A 12,525-nucleotide genomic window follows, 5' to 3' on the forward strand; every position below is an offset into this window, starting at 1 on the left:
CCTCAATGTCCTGTATGTTCCAATCTTCCTGCTGTAGGCGTACCAGTCTCTGCAAGTCATTCTTAATGAGACGGTGGTCCTTCCTTTGTCTCTTACGTTGTTGTCTGCGTCTAGCACTCATCCGTTTCCTCTTCAAGGTCTTCATCAGCTTCAGCTCTGCTTGGGGTTGCAACATAATCTCTTCACCCCTGTGTACCCTCTCGTTAACCTTTGTGGTTGATTACACAGTAATAACTCAATAGCATGTCTTACACAATTGTTTCTTACTCATCCTTAACACAACAAATTTTGCAATTGCAAGCATCCTTATCTCTAAGCATATGGCATCAACTTAAAATAAGCAAATAACATAACTTTGAAACAGGTAAATAGCAACCTTATTATCCAAATCCAAAACACCCCCTTCTTGCTATTTCCTGATTCAATCAACACATTACTCTCTCATTTTCATGTGCATATATCCTTCAAAAGTCTTGGTTCTTTTGTTGAACTTCATTAATTCAACATATATTTGACCTCTAATAGTTATTTTAATTTTTGCAATCACATTCATGTACTCCTTAATCCAAAATTTACCCTTTTTTGGTTTCAACATATCTTCTCTGAGAATCATATCTCTCACAACATCAGGTTTAGGCCAAATTTTTATACTCTGCTTCACAATGGTAAGGTACTGGCCAAATCTCTGCCGCAATAGCGGTACATCAGTAATTTCATGTTGGCATGCTCCAATGTACTCCCCTTTTGGATCCTCACAGATAAAGGTACGGCCTCTCCCGTCCCTCTCACACCTTTTACAGTGTCCCATGGCTGGGATTTGGGTCTCGATCAAGACCTTGGCCGCCACCTTTCTTCTAGGCTCCCGGGGCTTTTCTTCCACCATTTCCAGCAATGCCTCTGTCTATGAGATAAAACATCCCACTTTCTTTTAAATTTAAGAATTTTATCATTGTACCATCATTGTAAAGCATGTACAAAAATATGGTCTATTACACATATATGTATTCTTTTTCTTCTTTCTTTCAGTGTTCATCTTTCACATCATCATATTGCATTCCAGTATTACATCAAACACTTTTAATCATTTAATATTTTCTACTTCTACTTCTCCTTTCCTTTTAATATTTTATTGCTTCATTATAATTGTATTATTATTGCTTAATAGAATCATTTTATTTATTTCCTATTATTAAAATCACACTTCTTCCTTTTAACTCTATATTTACATTTCTTAAGAACACTTCCTGTTCACTTTTTATCCTTCAGTATTTTTCTGGTACCAAACCCCAGACCCTTTCTTTCCAGGTGATTTTGGGGGTTCTAAAAACATCATATAAGTTACAACCAAAGGTGTCATCCCTTTTGTACCCATTATTGCATTTACACCTAATATAATTGCTCCAGCTATCCATTTAGTTAAAGTTCCAACTTTCCATTGTTTCCATTTACTACTGTTACATTTTCTAGTTATCACAATTACTTCTATTATTATGTAAATCACTACTCCAGCCAAAACAACTTCCTCTGTAATAATTGCATATAACCACATTTCAGGCAAATAATACATAACTAGACATGATGCAAGACTAACTATTTCTCCAAACCATACAAATTTTTCTAAATGACTAAACATTGTCAAAAGCTTTTTGCTGCGGTACATCAAAATTATCATAACATCACCCATAACTCTGTTGCTATAAACAATTTTTATCATGTGTAGCGACACTAGTCCTATTGTACCTTTTATCTTCATGTTATCCCAAATCATAATAAACATCCAAATAAATAAACTAATCTCAATTACCAGTATGTCCATCAGGTTATTAAGGTCAGAGCCGGTGATCTTGCTCGTGGTATCGTTCGTACTGTTGCTTGCCATTATTCGTTCTTTAGTCTTACTCGTTGCTATAGTTCTTTTTAATAGGTTAGTAGACACTTGGTCTGAAATTTATTAGTCTTGCTGTTGTTTTTATATTTACATCTTTTCCTGCCTTCTTGAAGCAACGCCTCTTTAAATTCACCTTCATCATTCAGGATGTTGCAGGAACAGCAGCATAATGCTTTCATCATGTGTCTGAGTATACCATTAAAACCTGTTAATTCTCCTACTATTAATAATCCAATTGTTGCTCCTACTATTAGTAACACATACCAATTATCTGTTATCCAAGTAACCACTTTCATCAATGTATTCAATAACTCTTGTCCTACATCTATCATTGTAGTTACTGTTTTTTCTAATCCTTTACCCACTAATATCCATCCTTGTGTGATTCTTTCACCTAAATCTTTCCAATCTTCTGTAGTCCACTGCCTATATCCTGCATTTGTTTCGGCATATTGTAATCTTGCTACCATCCAATACCAAGGATATGGTGGCATACACCTTCCTTGTTCCTGATTATTGAAATTCCACACATTTCCCATAAATATAGGTAAATTTGTCGTGATTCTTTTTGCTAACAACCTATTGATTCCCTGATTAAGATCATTTCTTCTTATATTATAGTCTATTTTAGTATCAATATTCGACCATCCAACATTCGTCACTAATCTAACTCGTGGATCTTTGTCTTCTTCAAAATGAAATACTCTCCATAAGCTTTTTGGTGCATACATAATTGTTTTATCATTTAAATCTCCACTAAGATTATATGATAGCCTGTATTCAGGTTTCCTTATATTTCTGCTGTTATGATATTCTGGTATTGCTCCAGGTATTATCCAAAACACTCTTCCAGTTATATTTGGATGTCTTGCTCTTACTATAGGCATTGGGTAATATTCATACAACCACCTATTTTCATATTGTATTCTCATTCCATAATGACTCTGCTTTTTTCCGCTTAACTTAAACATAGGTCCGTGTAACTGTTTTTCAGTAATTCCTTCATTAATATTGTCTCCTATATTTCCTATAATATCCCAAAGTCTAAATTGTAATACCATTTGGTCTGTTTCAGTGCCATTCTCAGTTAGTATTTCTTTCCATAATTCCTGATTTTTCTCCATTATTTGTGATCTTAGTCCTTGCCATGTAAATCCTCCAGCATTTCTCCAAAATGATAACCAGTGTTTACTCTCTTTCTCCTTTTCCCAGGTTAATCCTGCTCTAGCTCTATAATTTTCTCCACAATTCCATTTTCGACTAGTTTCATTACATGGACAAGGGGTTGTTAAATATTCTCCTCTACCTTTGACAAATTTTCCTTCATATCTTGTTACAGTTTTACAGTCTTGATCTTTTATAATTTCAAAATAGCCATCTAAGGCCTTTCTGCGCCATAGGGTATGCAACTGCCAATTATATTGCTCTCCATTACAGTTATCAATATTTTTTCCTGGGCATTCCTCCCAGTATTTTCTTGTGCTCACACTTATTTGGTACAAGGTCTTCTTTTGACCAGAATAGGTACTAGGTTTCAATATCACTTTTGCTGTCCTATTTGTTTTACTATGCCATTTTATCCATGGAAAAGGATCTTTTAATTCTATGGGGGTTTCATACATTGTATATTTATTTTTTGTAAAATATTTGTGGCATTCTCCTTCAAATACTAACATAGGATTTTGAAGTGACGTTTTGGGTTTACTTTTATCTTCAGTCTTTCTAGCAGTTACGCTAACTTTTGTTGGGTCAATTCTGTTTTCGCTATTATCTATTTTCACATGTTCTTGATGCGTTTGATAGCACCCATGTTTTTCTCCTGGACCTATATATTCTATTCCACTTCTCTTATGCCAAATCCATGTTTTCCTTATCTGTGTAATGTTAAATATTTCCCTTCTTACTCTGCATTTTACCATTGTATTAGGTCCTTTTTTGTATTTTTCAAGTATTTCTATGCATTGGCTACATTCTTCTAAAGTAGACTTTTTGCAGTTTAATACTTTTATCTCTATTATAGTACAATTTGCAACTTCTTGTACATAAATTTGGTCTACTACTATTAATTGTGTTGCAAAGTCAACTAAAGGCCAAATCCCTACCAAGGTTATGGTCCCTATTACTAAAGTTACCAGTAATACTGGTTTTGGAAGACATGGTTCTTTCCATTTCTTCATTGTTCTTGCCCAGTTTTCTCGCTTATCTCCATCATCCAATTTCATAGTTCCTGAAAAATAAAAGAAAACAATTAATGGGAGTTTTCCGGGGGCCCCCTCCATCCCCTTTTACAACGGTCATGTCTGACTCAAGAATAACACTGCAACGTTATTCCCGAGCCAGTTCCATTTCGACCGCACAGGCGAGTATCTCGGGTTCTGATGTTGTGGTCAAATTTATGATTACCTTAATCATCAGAGTTAGTCTGTGTGTCGGTAGATCTTCTGTTTCACCTTCCATAATAGACTTTTGGTGTGTAGGTTTTTCACCTCTCTTTTTCCTCTGAGGGTTTTCCCCCTTCCAGAAGTCTATTGGCACACATGACACCTTGCCAACTTTTGCAATTATTCTGTTTGGCCAACGTTCTTCATCAATTTGTCCAAATTGGCATCTCATAAAACCATTTTCATCATCACATTCGCCTCGCCTTGGAAAATCTACTTTTGGTGACATGATTTGTTCTCCATCACCATTTTCCATTAACACTTTAGCAATGGTGACAATTGACCAGATAATCCCTTTTCCTTTTTCTGGTTTAATTGTACAACCATTTTTATCAAAGCAAGTCTTTAGGCTCTCTAGTTCACGTCCCAAACTTTTGGGATCAACTAGCAACCATTTGCTTTGCACATCTTCCATTCCTGGTCGACATCTCGACGTCCAGGAATAATCAATACTGCTGTTGCTTAGCTGTCTTAGATAATTATCATTATCTAGGCACACCCTTGTTGCATTTCCTCTACTGCTCAACAAACCACGAGCTTTATGCCATGCCCAAATTCTATGCCTCCCTTGTACCAGCAGTTCACCTTGTCTTATATCACTAATGCATTCTTCGCATTTTATCCATTTCCAACCTGTCCATGTACACTCACAGGTATCCTTCTGATCACCTGTTCGCTGAGTCATTAGTATCTCCACTTTGGGATACTTTATTCTGCAGTCTTCGCAGACAACACACAGAGCTCCTTTTATGGCTCCTGGATGTTCACTGTACTGATTACTCATAATCTTTGGTGATTCTAGAGGCTTTACTTTCAGATCTTTCTTGCACTTTGGTTTATCCTTAGCAGGACCATCCCACCATATATACTCTCCAAAACATCCACAAATTACACAGTTTCCTCCAATAAAAAGTCTGTTACATTTCAGGCTAACAGGATTTCCCATTTTCCCATTTTGCCTGTCTCTTTCATGCTGTATATTCGTTACTATAATGTTTGTACTATATGTCACCATTCTTGTTTCTATTCTAATAACACCCCTCTGGCTCTGTATATCTATCATTTTTTTTTAGTCTTACTTCATCTTGTTGCACCACATCCTGTTTATCACTTACAGTTCTAGTGACCTTTGACCAAAGATCTTTTAGACCAGATGCCATTTTCTTTTAATTCTACCGTATGCTGGTCTATTATTCTTGTTATTATATCTTTCTTTGTTATCAAATCTTTAAAAGGTTTATTTTTGTGCTTATTCTCTAATTTTATCCAAACTGTGTCTCCTACCTTGCACAGATCTTCAGTTTCTATTAGTTTGTCCTTCTTTCTGCGTTCTACGTCTGTGAGATTAAGATAGAAAGTTAGTTCTTCAATTTTTGTATCCCATTCTCTGTCGTTGGAATTCGCCCTAAACCATTCTTTGATTTTCCCAACATTCCGTTCCACGATTCCATTACTTTGTGATGAATAACGTAATGCTTTCTGTAATCCAATGTGTTTCTCAGTTAACCAATTTCCTAACTCATCTCCAACAAAATATGTTGCATTGTCAATTCGTATCCTTTCTGGTCTCCCCCATGCCTTTAATAATTCTTCAACAGCTTGAATTATTGTTTTACTATTGGTCACTTTTAAAGCTTTGGCCCAAATTTTTCCAGTGTATCCATCCACTATCACTAGCAAATATTTATTGCCTAATTTGGTTTTAGGATTTAGTGGGCCTGCTATGTCCATTGACCATTCTTCATTAAGTCTTTGTGGTGTTATACAGCCATAATCATTTCTTATTGTCTTCCTGTATCCTTTTCTCATACAGTTTTCACATTTTTTTCTTATATCCTGATATTTTTTTCTCCAATTTGGAATATGTATTTTATTATCACTCAAAATTTTTCCCATTAAATTTACACTTGGGTGCCTTGTTTGATCATGTATTTTTTCTATAATGTCATCATCTACCTCTCTTATGACCACTATTCTCCTCATTCTCACTAATTTATCAACTTCATTATTACCAGCTGCCATTTCACTTCCATCTTTACTGTGTCCTGGTTGATGTATAACTGTAAGGTCCATTCCTGTTATGCTTTGCTGTATTTCCTGCCAAATATCTGCGTGTTCTATAGGCTTACCCTTACTTTTTGTATAACCGTTTTCTTTCCAGATGTCTAAATACTCATTCATACCTGTTTCAACATATTTACTGTCAGTTATTATTATAGCCTGTTTTATTTCTAATTCTTTTAATCTCTTTATTGCTTCTGCCACAGCTTTTATTTCAGCTGTTTGTGCTGTTCCTTCTATTACTCCTTTATTTCTGTCCTTGTCTTGTCCTTTCTGTTTTATTATGTATCCCCAGTGTGCTTGTTTATCCTTCACTGTTTTAGAGCCATCTGTATATACTACTGTACTTTTATGCAAGTTTACTTTTTTTCTTTGACACTTTTTCTGTTCCTTGTGTCTAAGTTTTAGATCTGGGTCTAAAAGCATATCTGCCCATCTTTCCCATCTTGTGTTTTGGGCTTTACTATCTTTCACTTTATTCTTACTCAAATGTGCCATCACTGGCTCATCCGTGTTAACAAATATAGTCTGACCTCTTGCTAATCCTTTTAATTCGGGATATCTTTTACCTAAAGCTGCTAACTTCTTTTCAATTGTTGCAAAATGTTTCTCTGGGTTTTCCCATGTTCCTGTAATAATTCTTATAGGCATATTACTTCCTTCATTTCTTGCTATTAACTGGTATCCAATAGGATCTGTTGAAAGATCAATTTCCAGATTTTTCTCATCTATTCTGCCTTCTAGCTGCCCTGAGTCTAAGATTGCTTGTTTCATTTTGTGCAGTGCTGCATCAGCCTCACTTCCCCAATTTAGACTTCCTCTTTTTACTGTTGCATATAATGGCTTTGCCATCTGACTGTATCCAGGTATAATATCTCGTACATATCCCATTATACCCATCATCTGTTGGACCTCCCTAACTGTTTCTGGCTTTTTCAACTGGTTTATCTTTTCTTTCATCGATTCCGTAACTCCCCTATTTCCTGCAGAAATCCAAAATCCTAAAAACTCCACAACATTTGTCATTAATTCCGTTTTTTTTATATTAATTTTTAAACCTGCCCTTGCAAGTCTGTCTAATACTTCTTTCACTATTTTAACATGTTCCTGCTCATCCTGTGAGACCAGCAAAATATCATCAATATAGACTTCCACGGGAAGTCCTTCCATTATATCCTTTATTATTCCCTGAAAATATACTGATGAGTTAACAAAGCCTTGTGGTAAGCGCTGGTATACGTAATGTTTATTCCCAACCGTGAATGCTGTTTTTTCTTGGCTACTCTTTTCTAGAGGTACAGACCAAAAACCATTAGCTAGATCTATTTTTGAAATATATTTTCCTTGTCTAATTCTTTCTACTGTGTCTCTTGCATTTATCAAATACCGTCTGTCTGGTTTTGTCATTCTGTTTAGGGCTTTAAAATTAGACACTAATCTAAATGTGTTATCTGGTTTTGGAATCAACTGAATTGGACTATTAGTTATAGCTCCTTTTACTTCTCTTATAATTCCCTGTGCTACAAGTTCTGTAATTGTTTCATTCAATTCATCCAATCCTTTTTTATTAATGGGATACTGCCTTTGAGGTTTATGTATGCCTCCTTCAATTTTATATGCATATTTCTCACTAACTTTACCACAGTCATTTTTGCTCCTTCCATATGGGGTGTCGCGTAATGCATTCATTAGTTCTCTTTTTGCAAAGTCAGACCCTTTAATATTTGTTTCTATTCTCTGCAGTTCTTTCTGCCAATCAACCTCTTTTAATCTTAAAACTTTTTTTAGGTCTTTAGCTGCTAGCAAGTTCTCAGCACCTTGTATCATTTCTATTCCATGCTTACTGCCTAATTTTTTCTTTTTAACTTCACCGTCATATGATTGAATATATACCGTTCCAGTCTGTTTTATTGGCTCTATTGAAGTAGACAACTCTGCTCCCGTGTCAATAAGGTATTCAGTTCCTGCTAAATCAACAAATAATTGATCATTTCTTTCTATCACTCTGGAATCACAGAGCTTCTGCTTCAATAGGCCTGCCTCGCCCTAGTCTGTATCTGAAATTTGTTTCTCTTTTTTTACTTCTTGTTTTGGCTGTGTTTGCTCTGTCACTTTATTTCTTCTCACTTTCTTTGTGCTACCTGTGTTATTCTTTCTTCTATCCATGATTTTTTTCTTTTCTTCTATAGTCATTTGTCCCCATTTTTCATCTGGAATGTAACTATTTCTAGCAGGTGTCACTGTCTTATTTAGTACTCTGGGCTTTATTTTACCCCAATTTTTTGAGTTCTGATTAGTCCATTTCCCATTACTAGGGCTACTTTGGTTATTTTGCCTACTCTGAAATCTAGTATTATATCTTTTCTGTTCCTCTGTTTTAGGTTTAAATGGTTTAATTTGTCCTGCTTTTTTATAAACCTGTTCTGACCGGTTCCTATTCTGAGGTGTTTCTTTTTTCTTTTTTACATGCAGTGTAGTAAGATCATACTCTGCTAATCTGTTTTCAATTTCAGTTTTGCTGGCATTGTTTAATATTGTTGCTAACTTATGCCCTCCAGGTATATTTTTTCCTACTTCACGAAGTAGCCTAATTTTATCTTCGTGAGGAATGTCATCTTCTATTGACAGCCACATACTTAATATTGGCACACCACCTCTTTGGGCTTCAACCAAATCTTTTTTCCATTGATTAAACTTATCTTCTGTTCCGGTCAATTTTCGTGCCCTGTCTAATGCTTCTGCAGAGACAGCATGGCCCGTACAAGTGTGTACTAAACGTGTAACTGACTCTTTGTTAAGGTTTGCTGCCTCAGCTGCCTTCATAATTCGGGTTGCGTAAAGACTAATGTCCTCACCCTGTTTTCTGCTGCCCACTTGCTGGCGCACTGCTTCTGTTAAATTTAACTGTAATAATTTAGACTGTAAATCAACCTGTTCATCTCTGGATTCTCGTAAGTTATCAAACGTGTGATGTCTAGGAGATGTCCTGTGCACTGCAACTGGTGTGGATGATCTAATCCTAACTCTCCTGGTCTGCTCTCTGGGTTCTTCCACCCATTCCTCAAATTCATCTGAACCTGAGTCTTTTTCTTGTTCAAATTCATTTTCAGACCCTTCTAATGCCATTTGCAGCTCTTTGTTTTCTATTTTAAGTGCCTTTATTATTTTTTCCATTTCTCTAATTGTTTTTCTCATATAAGAATATCCTTCCTGAAATATAGCTTGCTTACCAGACTTTGACCAGCCTTCTGCTCCTGCTATATTTCTGGCTGATGGGGATCTACTTGCTGATCTCATTTGACCATACGTTAGACTGCGTCCTCTAATTACCTTTTGATCCCACTTTTTTTCTAAGTGTCTGCCTCTTTCTCTGCTGCTAGGATTTCTGTATTTTATACCCTTAATGTTAACTTCAGGCCAATCATTTTTTACTTGGTGCAATACTTTTTTCAGCTCTAACGTGCCTGCTCTCTTGTTTCGCAATCTCACTTCTCTAAGATCATCTTCTGATGAGTCACTACTCTCACTGTCTGTTTCTTCCTTATTTTCTTGTTCATCTGAATCTGATAGCCAGTCCTCTGACCCCTGGGAGTGGTACCCTGTTATTTTAGGCCTAACTTCCTCACTCCATGGTGCAGTAGGTTGTGAGGTACTCATATGTTCTAATATTCTTAACCTTTCCTCGTACCTCTCTTTTTGTGTTTTAATAATATGTATTATTTCCTCTTGATCTCTTTCTGTAACAATGAGATTTATAGTTAAATAGTTTTCTTGAGAGAGTTCTAGTATTCCAGCTATAAGACCCTCTATCATTAGACTCATTTGGGTCATATGTATTTCTCTGTTACCTCTACTGACAGCTTCTCTAATTATGTTTCTTATTAACAATCTGCTCTCTTCTACAGTTTGTTCTTTACTGCATGTCTGTGTATTACAGTCAGTCATTACAGTATGTGCTATACTCTCCCATTTTGGAGAACCTCTAGTAACTCTTAATGTTCCAGCTTGTTGAGGACCTAATCTAAACCTCATATTCTCTATTTCTTTAAGGGCCTCTTCCCCTAAACATCCAAAAACTGCACCTGCTGCTCCTGATCCCTTTACCATTTGTGCATTCCCTTGTATAACCACCATACCTCCTGAGGAATTTTCTATCCATCCTTCATACATCCGGATCATTATGCGTTGTATCTGTATTTCTGTAATAGCTGACCGAGGTGGGTGTGGGTCAGCTATTGTGACAACACTATCTCTGTCATCATCTACTGGTGGTAAAGTAAGCAGGAACTCATGTGCATTGTGAAAGTCTGTCATTGCCTCTTTGTATATTTTAACCTTTTCAATATTCGGAGTCTCACCCTGAGACTTTTTCAGGCTTTTGCCATTCATAGTATACAGTTTAATTTTGCCCATATGTTTCTTACGCACAGTGCTCATAATCCCCTCTGCCTCTGAGGTTTTACACTGTATAACCACTTCCTGCTCATAGTGGCTTGCTATTTCTAGGGCCCATTGTATAACTGCTAGGCCGACTTCTGACTCTTGAAAGTCACCTCTCTGCAGTCCATCCCTACTTGGTAACCATAAAAGTATCTGACCTGGCTCTGTTTCCTGGACTGAGGTTTCTGCCCTTAAGGCTTTTTTCTCCCAGGCTTTTACCCTGTGGTCTCCCCAGGTATATGCCTGTATTAAGGTACTGCTGGATTTTTTCTGGGCTTTCTTCCCTGTCATAGTAAAATTTCCTTCTACTGCAGGTTTATCAACACTATAGCCCTTCTAGACCCCTCTAGGTCTCACGGGTAGCGATCCCGTTTCTTGGCCCTTCAGTCCTTTCTCTAGACTGGAATACACTAATCCCTCTGGATTAGTATTACCAAACCCTCACTGGATTGGTTACTTTTGGGTCTTACTGGCAGCTCTTCAATGTGGTATCTAGATTTTCAACTTATAACTCAAACCTCAAATAGCGTTGGGCGCCATGTTCAATAATGGTGCGTTTATCACCTTTAACCCTATGATTATTCAGGTAGGGTAAGGACAGTCAAATCTAGCCAAAACCAAAAGTTACTCACCCGCCCGCAGGTTGCAGTCCTTCAGGAATGACGTAGAAGACTCCCCTTGTGGTTGTTCGTGGTTAAGGTTTATTTAATAGTTATAAGTAAAATCTCACGAGAGGCACTTGTAACAATAAAATTATTATTTATTAGTTACAATACAAAGCAGTTAAATGCAAAAATAAAATAAAAAATCAGCTAAGCTATTTGTTATATAATCAAACTTTTCAACAGCAATATTGGAGATGCTGTTAAGCGTCCCTCGTTAGGGAATCAGGTGTCCTTTACGCTTAATGCAGTCAGCATCTGAAGAGTGGTTTACTCCTCAGACCTTTTATACAACTTTTTGGGTAATTACCATTACACATCAATTAATCATCATATTAGTCATCAATTCCTCAATGTCCTGTATGTTCCAATCTTCCTGCTGTAGGCGTACCAGTCTCTGCAAGTCATTCTTAATGAGACGGTGGTCCTTCCTTTGTCTCTTACGTTGTTGTCTGCGTCTAGCACTCATCCGTTTCCTCTTCAAGGTCTTCATCAGCTTCAGCTCTGCTTGGGGTTGCAACATAATCTCTTCACCCCTGTGTACCCTCTCGTTAACCTTTGTGGTTGATTACACAGTAATAACTCAATAGCATGTCTTACACAATTGTTTCTTACTCATCCTTAACACAACAAATTTTGCAATTGCAAGCATCCTTATCTCTAAGCATATGGCATCAACTTAAAATAAGCAAATAACATAACTTTGAAACAGGTAAATAGCAACCTTATTATCCAAATCCAAAACAATATGTATATGTATATGTATATATATATATATATATATATATATATATATATATATGTTTGTTTTTTATGTGATAATTATTATAATCTTTCTACAGGTGCGGATCGCCATTCTTTTGACTGAGGCTGGGATAAAGACAAAGGACATTGCAATTCTCACGCCATATAATGCTCAAGTGGCAACTATTAGTCATTCCCTGTTTGATAAGGGTATAAATGACATCACGGTCAACACCATCATGAGGAGTCAAGGTAATAATGAGTCCACTAATGGCACAGTGAACATCAC

The 12,525-nt window shown here is 36.4% G+C and overlaps 1 protein-coding gene across 1 annotated transcript in view; it reads left to right on the forward strand.

Annotated features, from left to right (window-relative positions):
• The window catches only part of LOC141346635 (3'-5' exoribonuclease HELZ2-like), a 30,920-nt gene that overhangs the window by 16,994 nt on the left and 1,401 nt on the right, over positions 1-12,525 (forward strand). The window contains exon 18 of the mRNA XM_073851567.1: positions 12,335-12,488. Coding sequence (XP_073707668.1) covers positions 12,335-12,488 — 154 coding nt within the window. The remainder of the gene's footprint in view (positions 1-12,334; positions 12,489-12,525) is intronic.

This window comes from Garra rufa, chromosome 12, assembly GCF_049309525.1.
Source record: "Garra rufa chromosome 12, GarRuf1.0, whole genome shotgun sequence".
Lineage (NCBI taxonomy): Eukaryota > Metazoa > Chordata > Actinopteri > Cypriniformes > Cyprinidae > Garra > Garra rufa.